The 21,723-nt window shown below is 35.4% G+C and overlaps 1 protein-coding gene across 1 annotated transcript in view; it reads left to right on the top strand.

Annotated features, from left to right (window-relative positions):
- Positions 1-17,998: 17,998 nt before the first annotated feature.
- LOC106130171 (ionotropic receptor 40a) overlaps positions 17,999-21,723 on the top strand; it is a 28,647-nt gene continuing 24,922 nt past the window's right edge. The window contains exon 1 of the mRNA XM_060945137.1: positions 17,999-18,060. Within this exon, the coding sequence (XP_060801120.1) occupies positions 17,999-18,060 (62 nt within the window). The remainder of the gene's footprint in view (positions 18,061-21,723) is intronic.

Raw genomic sequence — 21,723 nt, 5'->3', positions numbered from 1 at the left:
ATAATTAGTGCATACTTTGCAAAAAGGTCAAGTGGTCACGTCTAACGTGACGAGCGTAATCTGAAACTAGGAATCTATGTTTTTTAATATATTACACACTAGACGCCGCCCGCGACTTCGTCTGAAAGGAAACCCTATCATTCCCGCGGGAACTCCGGGATAAAAAGTAGTCTATATGTTGTTCAAGGTCTTCAGCTACCTACATACTAAATTTAATTGTAATCGGTTCAATAGTTTTTGCGTGAAAAAATAAACATCTATACTCACAAACTTTCATATTTATAATATTAGTAGGATATACTTTAATCACGCCACTTTTTCGGAGGGGTAGGCAGAGGCTACATCTATCCACTTGCTATGATGCCTGCATATATCTTTCTCTTGATCCACAATAATAACTATCATACAAGCTCTAAGATTTCGGGTACTATTAATTTTTCACTAGTACGTCCCTGATTTCATAAACATACGTTCATCAAGGCGATAAACCTTTTAAATAAAATTGCTGTTTTGCCCATTATTGTAGGATTTTTTGAAAAATGACCGCGGAACTATATTCGCAGAAACTTTATTAATTTCAACGAATTCCCCTACAAAGGTTGCGGTGGCCAGACGGGAGTAGCTCCGTATAAAAACTCACCCAACCCAGGATCCATGGTCAAAGGATACCCTTCTCGGACCCTTAGAGTAGTGAGGATACAACCGGCACTAAAGCCACGAGAAAAAAGACGGTTTAGCCGTGAAAGCTTAACTAACACAGTCATAAAGACACATTTATTTAATATTTATCAACGAGTGAGAGACATATAGACTATGAAATTGTAGACGTTGAAAGGTTAGATTGATGGTGAATAAAATTTATGTTCAACATAAAAGAGTTTCATATTAAACACATTCGTCTACAAACTTTTTCAATTTTAAAACATCTATCGTCGTAACAAATTTTTTAACTTATAATATTCATTTACAAACCACAAAATCGTGATTCGATACCTAATCATACTGAAAGGATTCCGAAATATTTTTAGCAATTAACGAATTTTTGCGAAAGGCCGGAGAGAGTTGGCAATTATAAAAAAAGAGCAAAGGTCAATGATTTGAGCCTTTTGAAAGGAAACACGACGGAAACTTGTTTATCCACTAGATCAATTAATCAAAAAGCTAATGGCTTTATTAAACGTCAATCAAAATACTGCTGAGTAACCATTCATGTTTTTATTGGACATGGAGATTTTCGTGAAAAATTAAAATGTTTTGTGATCGAAAAATGTTGTAGTATAGCTTCGATATATAAGCGGCGTGATTAATTTTATATTATTACATATATACAGTTTTTGATCTAACAATAGCCATTCTGACTAACAATACATGTTAATACATTATATGTATTATTTTGTCCTCTAAATATGATACTAAGCCGTAATAAACAGAAACTGTAATAACCATAAGATCTGATCTTTAGTTCCATTCAGTTGGGTCGTTCAGCGGTCACAGATAACACGCACTCAATAATCAAAGATGTACGATAGGATAGGTGGGTTCATATCTGATTCACCCTATTGTGTCCCAAGATGTGTTATAAAGCTGGCGCACATGGTTGGGGAATGCGATGGAAATAACTGTAGCTAAAGCGGTTAGGGTCACTTCACACTCGCAGTGCAAACAAGAATTTCGATCAACTCTGTGTCTTTTTGCAACAAATACAATTTGAGTTTGATATAATTATCTTATCAGAATGCTGGCTTAAGAATTCATCACAAATTCCTAGACTCGAAGGTTATACATCCTATGGGACAGATAAAAATCCAATACAGAATGATGGAGTCATTATTTACGTCAAGTCAAACATTTCATGTGTTATCAAAGAGCCCGAATTTGAAAAATCAAACTGTCTCACTTGTGTAGTAGATAATAATATAGCTATAGTGGCCATCTATCGTTCACCATTTTATTCACAAAAATCCTGCATTGACAAATTTAATCATAGCTTAGATAGAGTATTGAGCTCTTTCAATAATATCCCTAATATTGCTGTCATAGGTGATATCAATATAAATATTACACCAAATAATGACACAAGTCGCTCGGGTGATTACCTAACTTTAGCAGCTTCTCATGGTCTCCTTCCTACGCACCGCTTTTGTACTAGATTTAACACTTGTATTGACCACATACTTCTTAAAACTAAATTACCCGCTAGCGCTTGCGTTTTAGAAACTAATATTACTGATCACCTACCATCTTTCCTTAATCTAAATCTAAGCAATACACCATTTAGGTCTCCATGTACAAAAACCCGCATTGACTATGATTCTATAAAATTTGATATTGACTCCACAGACTTTTCAGAAATTCTACAATCCGAAGATCCTAATGCTGCAGCAAACCTTCTTGTCACACAGTTATCTTCTATTGTAGCCAAGCATACAAGTGTCATCAAAACCTCGAGGAAATATAGAAATATCAAACCCTGGATCACCCCGGGATTAATTAGATGCACAATTCACCGCGACAATTTACATAAAAGAGCAAAACTTTTCCCGGAGGACCCAGTCATAAACCTAACTTTTACTAGATACCGTAACTTTTGCAATAAAATTTTACGAAAACTTAAAACAAATTATGAAAAAAACAAATTGCTACTTGCTAAAAACAATCCTAAAGCTACGTGGAAAGCTATTAAACAAATCACAAATACTACTAAAGATATTATCCCTCCAAGCGATTTACTAAAAATCACAGACAATCCTTCTACATCTCTTGATCAGGTCAACAAGTTTTTCTCTGAAATTGGTAACAACTTAGCATCAAACATCACTATTAATGGTGACAGCACCTTCATACCTTTTCTACATCCTAAATCAACTAGCAGCTCCATGCTTTTATTAGAGACTGACAGTGCAGAGATCGAAGCGATAATTCTATCGTTGAAAATTGACTGCGCTTCAGGCATTGATGGAATTTCTGCCAAAACAATCAGAAACTCTAAAGACGTGCTTATCCCAATTATAACGCATATCTGTAATATTTCTATAAGAAGGGGCGTCTTTCCGGAATGCTTTAAGGTCGCTGTTGTGCATCCTATATTTAAGGCTGGGGACGTGACCAGTGTCAGTAACTATAGACCAATATCAGTTCTCCCCGTACTATCCAAGATCCTTGAAAAAATTCTCAATAGTAGACTCGTAAGCTTCTTAAACAAAAATGAAATCCTTGCTGAAAACCAATTTGGTTTTCGTTCCAAAATTAGTACGGAAGATGCGGTCACACAACTGGTTGAAACCGTAGTCAAGGATCTTGATAATAGAATTAGATGTCTTGGAATTTTCCTAGATTTGTCTAAAGCATTTGACACTGTTCATGTCCCGACCCTGCTCTCTAAACTTGAAAAATGCGGAATTCGAGGCGTAACCCATAACATCTTCAGTAGCTATCTTTCAAATCGAACCCAACATGTAAAAATTTCCGGTCAAGTTAGTCAATCAGTTCCTATCGCATACGGAGTCCCCCAAGGTTCAATTCTTGGCCCCACCTTATTTCTCCTCTATATCAATGAGCTTTGTCAACTCTCCATACCAAATTGCAAAATCATCACTTATGCTGATGACACAGTTTTATTGATATCTGGCAAGACATGGAACGATGTTGTTTCAAATGGCGAAAGGGCCATCAATATTGTACACAACTGGTTGTCATTTAACCGCCTATCCTTAAATGTTTCCAAAACAATGTACATCCCGTTCTTCATACGATCTACAACTAAACCTCCCCCAACACTTAGCATTAAAATCCATAGCTGCTGCAATCAAGACTCTGTCTGCTCCTGCCCAGCCCTAAATCGAGTTTCCAAAGTCAAGTATTTGGGCACTATTATCGATGAAGGATTAAACTGGAAAGAACATATTGCCGCTCTCTCTTCCAGATGTAGACGTCTCATATACGTTTTTAAATTACTGCGTCACTCAGCTGACACACAAACTCTTCGTTTGGTCTATCTTTCCCTCTGCCAGTCCATTTTAAGCTACTGCATCCCCGCATGGGGCGGTGCAGCCTCGACGCTCATGATCTCTCTCGAGCGTGCGCAACGCGCTGTCCTAAAGGTCATGTTTTTTAAACGGTTCAGATTTCCCACCGCAGAGCTATACAAATTGACCAAAGTGTTGACTGTCAGGCAATTATTCATTCTTCGCACTGTTTTACGTAAACATCCAGAAGTTCCCGCCTCACTTAATCCGAATAAAAGATCCACTAAACACATTTGTCCCACAGTCATACATAATACATCTTTCGCCTCAAGACATTACTGGGTTATTAGCTCCACAATTTATAATAATGTTAACAAAAATATTACGAACATCTTCTCGTTAAACAAATATATGCTTAAGAATAAAGTCGAACAATGGCTCCTTAGCCAAAATTATAATAAGAGCGAAAAACTGCTAAATACTTAGCTAAAAGTTGTTAAATATAGGTACATATGTCATTTTCCTATTTATCTTTCTAAAGTTTCATTATATATGGCGCACACACAGCCTCACATCTTCCACACACACACTTACACACACACACACACATCACACGCACAGATACACACCACACTCACTCACCTTTTCATTAATTTAAGCTCCTAACCATTTTTATTTTAAGTAATAAATATCAGTTAGGCCTACTGTTAATACCTTTGTTATTCTTTTTGGTTTGTATAATTACGCGTATGCAAATTAATCACACCAGACTCACTACTCCCTAAAATACAGGTTCGTTCCTAGCTTAGGGAGCAGAGAATTATAATTCCTATGCATACAAAATTTTTTGTCTAATATTGTCTTGCTGTAAATTGAATTTGAATTTGAATAAATAAATTTATTATTATGTTATTATGTTATTACACTGATACGAGACACGACAAGACATTTTTAGAACGATTCATATTGTGACGTGTAAGTAAAATGTCGCAGGTAAAAGTGATGAGAGATAATTTTAAAAATACATAGAATATCTACAACCTTATTACGACTAGAACTTGGTGAGCGCTGAAGTTTGGTCGCGCGGGCGCACTTATGAAGGGTCCCTGGACGGTGAAGAGGGGCGCAGGGGAGACCACGGCGGCATGACGTTTCAATATCTTGGCTTTTTCTACTACACGAAACGACTAACATAGGAAAGACGCGTAGTAAACGTTTCCTCTTTTTATATTGATTACATAAGGATAATGACCTTTCGCTTTTAAAGACACGTCATATCTCGATGTGGACTGACCCTTATTTAGCTTATCGTTATTATAATTTCCTGGAAAGCAGGCAGAGAGTAAATCTTTTATTTTGCGTCATCGTTATAATATGAATATTTTTTATATGCAATATTTTAACAATAAGCTACTTTGGTCTGCCTTTGCAACCACAACCAAACCCATATTGGATCATGGATTCACATGCAGTCACCTTAATGTGCTGTGCAGGATTTCTCACGATGTTTTATCACCGCATCTTCAGGGCATTAATATTTTTATTTTAAAATACTTTAATTAATGAAAACCAATATCGCTTTTGTTACCACTGGACGACGAGCTCAATTCACAAGATGGAAATACCCAGAGGGGCGCCTTGTTTGTGGTTACGCTCACTATTGATAAATTGATAAGGAGTTATTGTCCGTATGTAGTACACAGTCTGATCGACGCTTGTAGGAATAGACTAAGTTTAATATAAATGGGAAATATAACAGTCTCTCTATTTTTCTCTACCTACTCTTTAAAAGAAAGAGGTGTTATTTATATTATTGGGTCAGGTCAAAAGTACCCGAAACCGACGAGCTTGCATGAGGGGGTTATGAATGTGGATGAAGCGAAGAAAGTATGCAGAGATCGTGGCAAGTGGAAAGAAAGGTAGTTTCTGCCTACCCCTCCGGAAAACAGGCGTGATTTTATGTATGTATGTAGAAAAGTGTACCAATTTGGATACGCCTACGATATGAAAGTGTAAAGTTTAACCTTTTCCCATGTAGCCCACTGTACTCTTTGGTCCGTGAAGAATTTGAACATAGTCTCATGTTAGCCTAAAACCTGAGACTGTACCTCTAATATATTTTTCAATTTCTATGGAGTTTCATACAGCATGTGTTTTAAAGAATGTTTACTATCAACAACTATTCGCACCTCCATTATTACTATCTTTAATTTTGTTTACGCTACAAACAAGTAACAATAAAAGTTATTCTGCGATGGACTCTAAATGGCCAATACAGCTTCTCGGAAAACCTTTTAACTAATGGTTAACCCCCACCCAAATCCGTTAAGTGGTTTTAAAGATAAGACCAGTCTGTAAACAGGGGATACCTCTCAAGTCTAAATGGATACAATCTACTTTATCTTTAAATTTTTCGAACCCTCAGTTTAAGCAAGTAAACGATACAAACACAGAGTCTGCAGCTCCACCCGCGTAATATGAACTTGATTCTGAGCTATAATTAATATCTCTTAATGCTTCTCTACTTTTCCCAATGCACGTTATCTGTCAGTCATTCACAAAAAGCCATTATAAAACAGCTGGCTCTAAGTTTATAAGCCTATCCCTTAGTCCCCTTTTACGACAACCATGGATAAGAGATAGATAATACGTTTAATAAACTACATAGTATTGGATAGTCATCTTGGGAATCACAGATAAGTACATTACATTGTTTGTGCTTTTCTCATCCTACGACATTCACGTTTATATAAACTTCAGTGTCTTTTAATACAAAAAACAGTATTTATTTACTAGTAAGTATTGTTTTACCTTTTTTGTTTTAAATGTAACTGAAGAACTAAAGCAAGTATAAATTTGATGTTACATAGCGAAGACGCCATTTTGTAATTAAATAAATTCGTTTAGTACACCTCCGGGGTACCGTGTACTTTACGAGGGGGTGATTCAGCAAACGACCACTCGCTGGCATGACCTTTGTTCCACTGAATGTTATGCAGATTTTATTGACTAGGGCGCGGGTTTTGTGACACATTTATTTCGAGGAAACCCTAATTTTTTTTATTTGAATTTCTTTATAATAAAATTTTATACAAATGCAAGTCAAGATAGGATTATGACACATTGTAAAATTTTTTTGTACAAAAAATTATATTTGCTCAAACCATCTTTTTAAAAACATCTGAATGAATTGATGTCGTTGCTATAGATAATATGCGATGACTTCTTAAAAACTAAGGATACTGAAAGCAGGACAAATGTAGGGAGGAACAGTGAAATGTCGAAATAATGATCCCAGGCCCCGATTAATGCCAGTTTAAGGTGCAACAGAGAACACGTAAATATGAGAGAAAGCGTCCGCGCAATTTTTTTACCAGTTATACAATTCAACCCACTATACTATCACCCTTGGTTTTGCTTTTGTAGGGATTTTAGGAAATACAAGTAGAGTATCTACCCCTGAAATTCTCGGTCTGTATTAAATAACATCAAAATTGTTCTTAGATTTATGCAAAAAAAAAAATGTTTTGCGTTTTGTCACACACCTTATTAACTTGCCTACTCCCCAAGGTGAACAAATGCCACAGAGTAAACACATTGCCTTTATTTTCCAGTTCATTTAACTTAAAGTTTCCTATCATGAACTGCGAACCCTGTTCATCCTGCCTTTTGTTGGAAATGAACAGATAAACGCAAAGGAATGTCACTTTGTATTATATGACACTGGAATGACTTGAAAAAGGATTGTCCGGGTTTTTCCAGGAGATGTACGGATCTAGATTAACCTAATATATTTCTTTACTAAGAGATATTTGATATGTCAATAAAAAATAATTGCCATAGTCAATGCCAATACGATTCTTTTCCAAGTTACCTGTTTTTATTTTTTTGGTGATAAGAAAAAGTCAGGAAAATCTACTCATTTAGTTAACCGGATGATTTTTACTTTTGATATTTATTTATCATTGTCAAAAGTTCAAATTGCATACCTAAATAATGGAGGAGCGAAAGTAAGACATTCAAAATTTGTATTGCAATTTTATAAAATAGTTGACAAAGCAGATAAAATAGAAAAGTCTAACTTAATCCTAGGAAATTACTATCCTATATATATTACTCTTACAAACTGTAACTGTACCTAAGTTAATTCTCTACAAGAAACAATCTTTTCCGTTCCGCGCATTATTTCAATAAATCTCTTGTATCAATACTTTGCAAATATCCCAACATTTTGTTAGCATTGTCAGGGGTAGTCTGATTTGAATGATTTTCTTACACGACAACCGGGCATATCCCTTTATCGGGGTTTACGTAAGACACGAACGGCTGAAGGAAAAATCTCTTCGTAGATTTTACGCTTAAATTATTTCAGTTTTTTAAAATAGTGTAAGAACTAAGGGAAAGGCTTATAAACTTGAATTCCATAATCTATTATTTGGATATAATAATATTATGATTTTGTATGTAAAACCTTTTCATTTGTCTTATTTAAATCACATACTTTTTCAACAAGCTTTCGCCTTCGGCTACGCCCGCGTAAAAAGTACTCTATGTCCTTCTCGATACTCCGTGTATTAAAATTTTATGAAGACCGTTTCAGTAATAATGACGTGAAAGAACAACACACAAATACACCTTCACATATATAATTAGTATATAGATCTTTAAGATTTAATTGCTTTTAGAGGTTTCCAAACTGACGAGCCTGCAGGGAATTATAACTATGGTTAAAGCGCAAAACTTATGCCGGGATCATGGCAAGTGGAAATATGCAATCGCTGCCTACCCCGCCGTAAAAGAGGAGCAATTTTTACGTATTTAAAGTATGTCATTGCTTTTCAGAAACATGAATATATTTCCTAATTAAAAAAATAACTCGCTAAGATCAATATTTGTAAATCCACCCCAGGCGTTTTGTTTACTCAAACACACGAAAGGTCTAATAAAGAAAAACAAGACACAAAGTTTACATCAGAATAAGATTGATGAGATATTTTCATTCCCTTGATACCTGAAGGCAAAATTATGGAGAGTACGGATGGAAAAATAAATATTACGGGAGAAATTACAGAAATATTAAGCCAGCCTTCGGCATAATGTATGTAAAATTTTTACCAATAGCATTATCACTCAGTGTAAATTGCATCATAGCCTTGTCTTTAAACTTACCTAAGACATTTTAAGGTATAGTAGGCCACTTATACTACCTTTAAAACATATATGATTGCAGGTGGTACTTTTTTCTGTGCCTTACTGTACGCTCAAGTTTTGAGTGAAGTGACACTTCCTTGCCCTCTATATTTATGCGTGGAGTAAACAATTAATCACGTCACCTGCCCTGGCCTAAGCAAGCAGAACCCAGGTCTTTGGACAAACTGTGCTTACCCACGCGTTATGATAATGTTAATTTTTCTGCCCACATGTCAAAATTTGCGAACGACTTTATCAAATATGGTCCATTGGATTGGTAGGGTTAATTATGTTCGTAGTTGATTTTAAAATTAATTTTCTATAAGTTTTATGAACACGTTTCTTTGTATAAGTAGGCAGAGACTTATTCTTTCCACTTGCATCGACTGCGTACTGGCTTAGGGTACTCGTGATCTGACCTTTCACCAGATTACATATTTTATCAACTTACTTTCGTCTAGGCCTTCCTGTTTCAACGTTTCGTATTTCCTTTAACTGGAAAAAAAGGACCCGGACACGTGGTTTATAGCAACAAAAAAATAAGAACTGCCCTACCTTTTTTGTCAGTGGCGAAAAAAGTGTCAAAGTACAAATTTTGACTTTGAGAGATGCAACTGCAATTTCGTGATAAACACGCATTCTTTCTTACTTTCAAAAAGATGTGCTATTTTTAATATTCCAAATTATTTATAGAATAATTACGTAGAAAATAAGGTCTTTAATATTTCTATACTAGTATTATCAAGTTTGTTTGTTTGAACGCGCTAATCTCAACTACAGTTTTGAATTGAAAAATTTTTTTTGTGTTAAATAGACCATTTATCGAGGAAGGCTTTAGGCTATATCACGCTGCAAACATTAACTATTCCACGCGGACGAAGTCGCGGGCACAGCTAGTATAAATATATACATTTTACAGTAAGCGACGCGCCTTGAAACGAGAATTGGCACAATTTTCAAACACTCGTTTAATAAATTGGTTTCGATGGCAATCTTAGTGAAAAGAGATTCGTCTACCTTATCTCCGGATTATGGAAATCGGGGAAATACTTCAAGACAATGTTCAACTCGCCTACGAAAATATTCATTAAGGTGTACTGGATTACGTTTTTAGGAAAACGTTGATGGAATTTCTATAAAAATAATGAAGCGGAAGAAGAATGCAGTGATCGTGGCAAGTGGCATGATTTTATTTAAATTTATAATATAATAATATTATAAATTAATAATATTAATATATAATAAATTTCAAAACGTAGTAATTACAAATAAAAATACACGCGGTACATACATATAATCACGTCTATATCCCTTGCGGGGAAGACAGAGCCAACAGTCTTGAAAAGACTGATAGGCCACGCTCAGCTGTTTGGCTCTATGATGGAATTGAGATTCAAATAGTGACAGGTTGCTAACCCATCGCCCAAAAAAGAATCCCAAGTTTGTAAGTCTATCCCTCAGTCGCCTTTTACGACATCCATGGGAAAGAGATGGAGTGGTCCTATTCTTTTTTTTATTGGTGCCGGGAACCACATGGCTTTATATAAAATTATGTTAGTATTGTTTTTGAGAAAAGATCTAGAGAAAAATGCCACCTACGTTGTTATGATCACGTCTTGTGAAAAACAGATCAACCAAAATTTTATTAGCGCCCAGTGTCACGAAATTTAAGAGCAATATTCGATACTTTGTGAAAATAAAAATATACTACAATGCTGTAGACAACTGCATTATTACTGCTCTTCAAACTTTTTTACTTGTTATGAGTAAACCCAATATTGTAGGTACGGTTGAGTGCCTATAACCGTGGTTATTTAGAAAGAAACGCACGCAGAAAACATAATTATTTACTAGGTACTATGCTTAACAGGCAAAACATAAAATATAATCACGTTTTTATGTATAAGTAGGGAGACACCACATCTTTTTTTTTTCTTTTTGCCCCGACTGCGTACTGACGTGGTTTATAGAAAAATAGAAAAAAATAACTGCCTTTGGACTTCCTGTCAGTGCCAAAAAAAGTGATACAAGAGTTTTCAAAAGTTTCGGAAGGTCTTGGATGTTGGTCTGTATTTTTTTGAGATCATAAATATAACATAAATATAAATTTATACAGGACAAATTACTAACTCAACGATACTGTATTTTATAATAAATACTTATATAGATGGACATCCAAGACCCAGGCCAATCAGAAACAGTTCGTTTCTCATCATGCCCTGGCCGGGATTCGAACCCGGGACCCCCGATGTCAAAGACAAGCCTACTACCGCTGCGCCATAGAGGCCATCATGGTCAAAAGCGCACCCATTTCTCCTCTATAGAAAGGCCAGAATAAAGCTGGGCCTTCAAGCGGAAGAAGATTGTATCATAAGTTGGTTACTCCCTAAAATGAGTCTGAAACTTTCTTTAGGAGTTGACTCAACCTGCGTGATTTGTATATACCTTTTATGTAATAAAACACGACTATAGCTATAAAAGGCTCACCTAATTAACTCGCTATGATGAGCATATGAAACAAGCGAGCGTAAACATTGCTACAGGCAGATATGATAGTGCAGCCCACTATTATTAGCATACAGGAGTCGTTCACTATATGTTGATCACGGGTATTATCGACGCGCTGTAATTAATCGTTAGATTTTCTGATTGAAAACATTTTAACCTTTTTTAGAAGGATTTTTTATGTTAAAATTCTTATTGAATGTCAAATTATGAACCAAATATGACATAGTGCCAAATAGCTGAACGTGGGCATTCAGTCTTTTCAAGACTGTTGGCTCTGTCTACCCCGCAAGGGATATAGTCGTGACCATATGTATGTATGTATGTCAAATTATGCATCAGATGGAACTTTATGAAAGGAAAAAGGGGAGGCTTTTGTAACAACGGGATAAAAATACAGGCTGAAAAAAATTAAATAATCTAATTATATCAATTTAGGCTCCTCAACATGGATGGCACTTAGCACTTGTTATGAAATTTTTTGAGGCACTGACAACACGTGGGCCCTGAATCATTCTGATGGAGGGTGCAACAAAGAACATAAGAGAGAGAGAATTTTTAAAAGGTAAATAAATTGACCATTGACCGGCAGGCAGGTAGGCAGTAGTTGACCATAATGTACTCCACTTATATGAGTTATATGACTCTTCTATGTACATGGTTTTTCTTGCATCTAGATGTATTGACCTCTTGAACATACAGACATTTTGGTCTTAGATATCCCAGAGGGCGTTCATGCATTTCAATACGTTTGAATTATGGTCACTTGGCTGTCATTTACAAAGTACAACTGTCATATTTGCGACTAATATACATGTGGTGACACTTTGAGGTAATTGTGTGTGACCGCTGACCATATCATGATGTCGCCGGAGTGTTGTGTAAAACTAGATTTAGCCCGCAGGTTCTCTCCCGTAGGAATTTCTAAACTATTTTCCTTGGCAAGTGAAAATATTGTGCCTTTGTTATTGCGATATGTTTTCCTCCTAGAATCTAGTGGGGAAGTGAGAGATCTAGTGACTAGATTGTTTCTCATCAATTTGAGTGAACTCCAGTGACCTCTCCTTAGAAGACGAAACCTTTGAAAACGCTAGAAGAGTTTAAGATTTTTTTTGTGGTGGAGTCACATAAGTGCAATATTATATAATTATTATTAGTTTGTTTGCACCCTGAAAGAGGTAAAGATATGATATGTATGTCTATGTATATGTTGTATATGTTAGGGACTACATGGAAAAAGCGTCTATATAATAAAACTAGCTTTCCGCCCGCGGCTTCGCCCACGTGTAATTCGGTTATATATAGCGTTTTTTAATGATCTCGACAGGGCTTTTTCTTCCACAGGCTGAAATCTTGTTACAACTGGAATTAAATATAGCCTGTGTTACTCAGGGATGATGTAGCCTCGTGATAGTTAATAGAAAATAAAATTCGGGTGTTTTATTTATGCATACCGATTACGCCGAGATTTATGGACCGATTTACGTGAATCTTTTTTTGTTCGGTAGAGTATACTTTCAAGTTGGTCCCGTTGTTACCTAGTCAGGATCTGATGATGGTATTCCAGGGAAATCAAGGGCAAACCTCAAATTTACAGGCAATTACGTTTTTGACAATTTCATAGATCTGTTTAAGTATTTGCGTCTGATAGTCATCATCCCATGTGAATGAACTGATGATGGAAGGTACAACTCCTCAACGGTTAGGAGTTGAAAGAAAATTCTTACGAAGTTATACGTACATGTGAGGCTATTAGGTTGACCTGATAATAAAAAGTAAATCTCATTGCTTTCTTTAGCTGCTTGCATTAGCTGTTTGTATGGGTAGTGTTAACACAAAATAGGGATTTAAAGGCGTGATGTTATTAATGTTATGCATGTATGTACATAATTATGTATGTTATTATGTATGTTAAAGAGACGACTGAAAGTTGTCATACAAAGTCTTTTTTTTTAAGGATGGGAAATCATCAAATGACCTCTCCCGCTCTGGGTGGAACGGAAGGGAGTGTCAGACTTTTACTGACTAAAACCCACCTCGTTCCTTCAGTTGCCCTTTGCGTTCCGGGGCCACGGTATCTCGTTAGAACTTTCCCGCAGCCCCGGCTCAGTTTATCCCGTTTGGGGGTTGACATTTCAAAAATCCCTTCTTAGTGCTCACTTATGTTACTAAAGGAACCTCTGTTCAAAATCTCAGACTCCTATACCGAGCGGTTTCGGCTGTGCGTTAATAAATCAGTCACCCAATCGCACCCCCTAAATCACGATTGGAGGGTAGTTTGAAAAAACTTATAATGTCAAACATATTTACTTGCCTATGTTCGTGTTCATGCCAAGTTTCAAGTTTATAAACCCAAGGAATAAGATTTTTCATAGAAACGTTTTTACCCCTTTTCCCCCCCTTGGGGGTTGAATTTCCAAAAATCCTTTCTTAGTGCTCCCCTACATATCCCAAGGAACCTACATTCCAAATTTCAGCTGTCTACGACCAGTAGTTTCGACTGTGCGTTGTCTGTCAGTCAGTCACTCAGTAACGGAAGAGTTTTATATATATAGATAAATAATGTAATTATGAGTGTGTGAAAGGCACCTGTTCGAGTCCCACCTCGGCCATGCACCAATGACTATTTTCGAAGTTTTGCAAGTACATTAGTTTGGATACTAACTGGCACTCATGTGGTGAGGAAAAACATCGTGAAGAAACCTGCACATTCAGGGAACTGGATGTGTAACCATGCGATCCAATACGGGCTTAGGTTCGGATTCATACATACATAAATATAATCACGTCTATATCCCTTGCGGGGTAGACAGAGCCAACAATCTTGTAAAGACTGAATGACCACATTCAGCTATTTGGCTTTAAGATAGAATTGAGAATCAAATAGTGACAAGTTGCTAGCCCATCGCCTAAAAAAGAACCCAAGTATGTAAGCCTGTCCCTTAGTCGCCTTTAACGACATCCATGGGAAAGAGATGGAGTGGTACCATTCTTTTTGTATTGGTGCCGGGAACCACACGGCACCGAGTCGGATCTTCGAGTAAAAATCTGACTCACCCAATCCAGGATGCTACCCAGAGCAGTGAGGATGCAACCGGCACTACACCCAGGAGGAAGAAGAAGAAGACAAGGTGTAGTTATAAATGCATCGAGTTTTGATTGTAAGTAAACAAAGTTACAATAACGTTGGACTATATTTTATTATGCCAATAACCAACGTGCATTACGTTATAAACAGCGATAACAAACATTGTTATTCGTAGTTAGTTTTGCTTACAATGTCTTCGACCCCATTTCTAGTATCTTAATGAATGAATTAAATATGTTTTTATTAATTATTGAAGTTTTTATTCGACATAATTTATATAATGCATTAAGCTTTAAGTTAAAGGTTTAAGGTTTCTTTTATATTTGAACAGGCTCCGATATTTCACAGCTGACAGTATGACACAAAGTGTGATTGGACATCTTCGAATTTAAATTGGATCTATAAAAAAGGATTTGAACTTACGCGAAATTTGACAAGTGTAACTATTTCATCTTTATCGAGAATAAAGAAAGAGTTGTTCACATTAAAAAGACGAAAACAGCCGACCGTAACAGCTCACAAGATATATAGTAACCATAAATCATAAAAACGAACAATTGAATATTTTCTCCCCATATCTCGTTCCATCAATTTTATTATAAGCCTGCCATTACGACGAATATAATATATTCCTTAAAAAACATTCTCGATGCTAACAAACAACTGTCAATCACGCCGGTAAAATTTATCACATAAATGAAATTGCGTATTACCTTACCTCGAACAAAAATCACTGTATCACAAAGCACAGCACATTAGCACAAAACATGGGCACTAAAATCCGTCACTGGATAAAACATGTTCGTAAAAATGTCGGTTTGGTAACGCGCCACACGCGGTGACTCGAGCGGGTCTCGCGGGAACACTGAGCTACTGAAATCTCCGAGAAGCAGCCGCGGCGCGCGCAAGCCTCCAAAACAGTAATTTAAACACATTTATCAAGCTAATTCTGCAAATTGGACTAAATAATGACGTTACCGAGCCACTGTTCCTCCACAGTAGCTGTTTGTCGGGACTCTCAATGGCGTTAATATAACGTCTTCGGTGTTAATAAATTAGTTTAAAGTTGATTCGTCGCCGCGGGTGTCGGCTAGCTCGTGATTTATCGCGGGTCCGACCGGTTTATTCAATTTGCGGGCCCGCCCCGCTAATATTGGCCGCTCTCGATGTAAGTATGTTTTTTAGGAGAAAGCCTGAATAGTGATCCTTGGGGTGCACCGCTGTGGGTCCCGAAACTTTTTGAGAATAAATTGTACTTATTTTTACATGTTGACCACCAAATCACTCTTGCTTTCAGGCTAGTAATAAATTTCAATGATTTTTTTTCTTTTTTTATAGACACGGTATTACCATTCTGCTTTCTGTGCCGTTAAATGATTACCCTCCTTTCAAACATAACATAAATAAAATAGGATGCCGTAAGAGGGGACTAAAACTCTAACTATTGCACCTAAAACTTAAAGCACTCCTGACTTATATCCTGCGAGGATTTTTCGAGGGAAAATTTATGTAGCTAGTCATAATGGCGTGAAAATGTAGCTGCTTCCGAACGCGCATTTTCGCACATACGGTCCATTTGTCATTTGGCACATTAGGTAAATGGTTTCTTTAGTTTTTTTTTTTTTTTGTATTGATGGTTCAGAAATGCAAGCTGTGTAATTGTCATCTTGAAAAATATTTGATTAATTGCAACTGTGCCGAATGGTTTCTATTTTAAGAAAAGAACCGCTCCATATCTTTCCTCATGGATGTCATTATAGGCCACTAAAGGATAGACTTGAGATTCCTCGTGTAGGCGTTACGGCTAGCAACCTGTCACTATTTGAATCTCAATTTCATCGTAAAGCCATACAGCTGAACGTGGTCTTTCAGTCTATTCAAGGCTGTTGGCTCTGTCTACCTCACAAGAGATATAGATATAATTATACTATGTATGTAGACAGACAACTAAGTTCGAGATATGTGTTACGAGATACTATATTTTATAATATATGCTTATATAGATAAACATCCAAGACCCAGGCCAGTCAGAAAATGTTCTTTTCTCATCATGCCCTGGCCGGGATTCGAACCTAAAACCTGCGGTGACACAGACAAGCGTACTACCGCTGCGCCACAGAGGCCGTCTAGAGAGAAAGAGACAGAAATAAGAGATTTCATTGCAGAAATCATAAGAAATTTACGAACGAAAAAGAAATGTCATTCGTTCGTAAACACTGAAAAAAACAAACACAGAGCTAATCACACGCCCTACGCTCCCGGCTTTCTTTGCTCTGGTCGGTGAACTGTTATGGAAAATCTAGCGGCGTCTAGCTGTAATCGTTGTCTTGCACTCGACTGACTTCGCTTCCATTGTGCTTCCTAGTTTTTTTATTCAGTGATCTAAGAATAAATAGATATATTTTCTTGTATTTAGTATTCGATTTTCGAAATCTGTGATTGTAAATTTCTATGTCATATTATTTGTATGTTTGCTCAACAAATTATCGTATTTGCCATTAATGTTGAAATAATACATACTGAGGAATGAGACGCTATCCACACTGAGAGATGTAATTCAATTGTTTTTTTCTTTTGAGTCACTATTTTTACTTTACGAAACAGGGTGACATACTTCACTACAGACATAATTCCTTCCTGAATGACCTTAGAATAAATAAATACATTTTCTTGTAGAAAAGAAACTATGTGTATGTTTGTACGGTATCATTTTCGTTAAATTTGCCATATTCTAAAGTTGACTCTTTCCTCTTTTCTTTTCTTTTTTCTCTTTCTGGAAGAGAATCCTCTTTCAACTAATGTCAATAAAGTTTTAAATAAACAAATAAATATATATCATCTTTATAACTTTCGCCAAGTTAGATTTTGTGAGGTAGGTATTTAGATTTAATAATGTCCTATAGTAATTCTTTACTACTCCGATTTCATAAAGATAAGTACTCGCATTTTTATATAAAATTAATTTATTACGTTTTAAGGCTAGTATTTTTTGTAGCATTGCATTTTTTTGCAGCAATCATACTACCAAGAGCTGTTAAACGAATTTTAATAATTTAATGTTAAATACAGTAAAGATAATTAAGTATCTATCACTATAAAATCAGAAATAAACAAAATTTATTTGATAAACAAAACCTGTTTCGTTATTTTCCCTTTCAGATGTTATTATAAACAACATTCATATTCATTTCCAATTTAGTAATTCAAATCCCCCCAAACTATTACCGAACGGAAAGGTAAGGAATGGATCATGGTAATTTTAGGTGGGATCGGACCTCCGAAATCCAGGCCGGATTACGTCACAGACATGGAGTGAGTGTAGCTTTGATCCTTTGCTATAGAACGAGTGCCATCTTTTAAATCAATGACAACTTTGAAGAAAGAATCTTGATGATAAATGAAGGGTATAGTTAAAGTTTTAGTATTAATTTTGACATCAGCGATGGCCACTTGCGAAATATTTATATCTTGTGTTTTTTATTGTCACCTAATTAAATATTTATGTTTTTTTAATACACATTAATTTACTTTAATTACACATTGAATTTTTTTGATGACACAAAAATATAAGTAAATATTTTTATTGCAGTTTTCTTCAAATCAAAATTGTTAATATGGTAGCTTATCTTTTTATAAAGCGAAAAACTTTAGTGAGTTTAAAAGCACTATATAAATAGACAATAACCTAAAAGATAAGATAATCTTTTAGGTTATTGTCTATTTATTTACATTACATTAATCGATTAGAAGCTTTAAACTACAGCATTGCCCGCGCAACAATTTAGCGCAAATTTAGCTATAAATAAATAAAATAAATATATACGGGACAAACAGATTAATTATTACAGATTTTTCGGAAATCTTACGAAAACTATAATTTTTACGGGATGAATACTCTATGTCCTTCTACAGATACCTAATTATATAGGTATGCGCATTAAAAGATTGGTTAAAAAGATAACCCGTCAAGAGACAACAAAAAACAAACAAATAAACTTACTTTCGCATTTATAATGTTAGTTGGGATTTGTCCATACAATTTAAGCTAGCTCCTTATTTGAATTTTGATTGTGTGGAAGTCAATTAAGTATTGAAAAAGTATATACTTAATACACAATTTCATAGCTTCGTAGACAATCACTGTTCACGGGTGTTAAAGAGAAAGATAATTTCTCAAGTCAGGTTCTCACTACTCTCCCACGCCTAACATTGCAAAATTCGATATAATCGGGCGCTCTACAATATAGCTACTCTAGACTTTATCCTCGAGATAAACCCAGACCTAGAGGAGTGATAGTAATACAATGGAACATGAAAGCCAGTCAAGTGCAATGTGAACAATTATGGAATGCTCTAGAAAGGTTCCATGAGAAAAGTTTAAGAAAACCTTTCTTACATTGAAATTCAAGTAATTGATTTGTACATGGTGAAGAGTTTTGTAAATATAGGACCTGGGTTCATGGACCTAGTGATCATGATCAACTGAACTTTCACCCTCCCGATCAGAAATTCTATTTTTTTTTCCACATACGGAATATATCTATGATTTAGTTAAGACCTTCAAGAAGTAAGTAACATAATACTAACAGGCTACATTTATTTTATGAAGAACACATTTTACCCTACTCAAAAATCTGTTTTGATGTTTGACATACATTTTGACTGAATGTTTATTCTTATTTACATACATTTTATCTCGTGGTTTATACAAAGCTTTAATTAAAATTAGAGAAACAAGCAAAATTTTGTACATATTAGACTAATTCGAAGATTACAGGCCTAAAAGGCCTAAAAGGTCGGTTGAGTATATTCCAATGTAATTCAAACCTTTACTCACATACCTGTTTAAAATTACGCCTTATGCCCGAAGGGGTAGACAGAGACTACATATTTCCACTTCCCACTTTCATATTTCGATTATTAAGTTTCATCGATCAGAGACGATACCTCTTTTACGAAAGCTATGCATTAGTACATTTTTTGTATTCGCTATCAAAATTGACTTATCAGTACCTATAACACTTACATCACAATGCGGCGAAATGCAACCGCTTACTGTCAATCAAACGGAACAAGTGTTACAATGAATTACCCATTATCCCGCCTACAGACAATAATAACGCTCATTATCCCTACAAATTAGTGCGCGTTAACCGAATCATTGTGCCATCCGAACGGCGTTAAACAGGATTTGTTTTAATGAACTGTTAAATACCAAGTTTAATCGCGACGCCATTTGTATTCCACGATGAAGACGTTCGCGCGCGCTGTTTATTTTTCATTTTCAAATTATGAATTCGAAACTTGTTTAAACATAGTTTTTAAACGGCATAGTTACTGGCTAGTTTGCATTTGACAACAAATATTTTATTTTAATTTGAATTATTAAGTCTAAGTATAGTTTTTTAAACTACTTTAACTAAAAAAAACTGTTTTCACTACGTCTGGACAAACTTAAAGATTTCATCTTATGTTACCTGTAAAACTTATAAAAATGAGTGTTAAACTTCCAATATCTGTGTTAACAATTAAAAAACTCGGAACAATATAATATGACACATAAAATAATAAGGACACCACATTGATCATAACTATAATATCTTATCATAAAATACATGATTATAAACCAAAACAAACCGATAAATTGTAAATAACATTTATAAAAAATTAACTAAACTAGAGCTACCCAGTGGAAAGTTTCGATTTAAACTCGCACCGCGTTTTGATGTGTATGTAACAGGGTGACCACGAGTTGTCATTTTTCCAAACACTTAACATAATAATTGCTTTAGTCAATTGCATTACATCCTTAACTTTAGTTTACGTCATTTAAGCATCAATCAAGCAACAAAATGGTAGAATAAAAAAAAATTAGATTTTGTTACGATTTGGTTATCGTAATAGTAATATGATGCAATCCAAATATAAAAGATATCTTTACTGTTTCGTGTTCTTAAAAACTCATAAAAGTATCAAAATTTAAAGTCGCACATGCTATTTACCCAAAGCTTACACATTTTTCGTAATACTGCTCTTAATTTAAAAGTTAAGCAAGGAAAATGGTTTTGAACTTGGCTCCTTTCTCTAGGCTATCGGTCGGTCAACTATGAATTAGTTGATTTAACAGCCAAGGTGACATCACATTCCTTTCTACAACTTATCTCAATGTTTAATCGCTCAGTGTTTCGACTGTTGATCCCGACACAAGTTGTTCTCATCTAAAGTATTGTAGTGCTAATATCAAGATATAACCTACCGCATATAATATAGATTTCTATAAGAAATTAAATTAAAATTTTAATTAAATGCTTCAACAATGAAATGGTCACTTTACAGTACCAGTGAAAATGAATAATTTCTAGGGAAAATTTCGCCCGACCGCAATTAAAACTGTCATGTCGGCCGACCCCGCTAATTGTCGTGACATGTTTTAAAGTCTTCCGATTAAGTTATTTGTTGAGTTACGCCCTTTGTTTTTGGGCTATTCGTTTTGTTTTATACATCCACGTTTGTATTCTGTTCTTGACATTTTTAATTAGATAAAATACAGTGTATTTTTTTATCATTATTAGCTCAGTCTAGTTAGTGATATATGTTGGCTTTTCTAATAATCCTTGTTCAGCCGGTTCGCTTAAAGATAAAATTGAGATTCAGAAAATGATAGGTTGCTACCTCATTGCCTAATAGAAAAATACTCTGGACCCTTTGAAGTCCAATAATTGTTGCCAAAATAAGCGAAATCTGAACGAGTTCTATGCTGCATAAAACAAACAGCTAGCCAGTTAAAGTTTTCGTCTCTGAAGTTCACTGTGGGCAGTCTGAGTGAATCCCATCCGGAGTCAGGTGCTAGAACAGAAAGATAAAGCGACTAGCAGCGGAAGTCGCGTTTTGGCACTAGCTTGCTTTGAAATCGGGTAGATTTTCCTACATTGAACTATGTTTTCAGTGATTAATATTGTCAAAAATGGAACTCAA

Source organism: Amyelois transitella, chromosome 7 (genome assembly GCF_032362555.1).
Source record: "Amyelois transitella isolate CPQ chromosome 7, ilAmyTran1.1, whole genome shotgun sequence".
Taxonomy (NCBI): domain Eukaryota; kingdom Metazoa; phylum Arthropoda; class Insecta; order Lepidoptera; family Pyralidae; genus Amyelois; species Amyelois transitella.
This window is presented reverse-complemented; position numbering and strand designations above follow the sequence as displayed.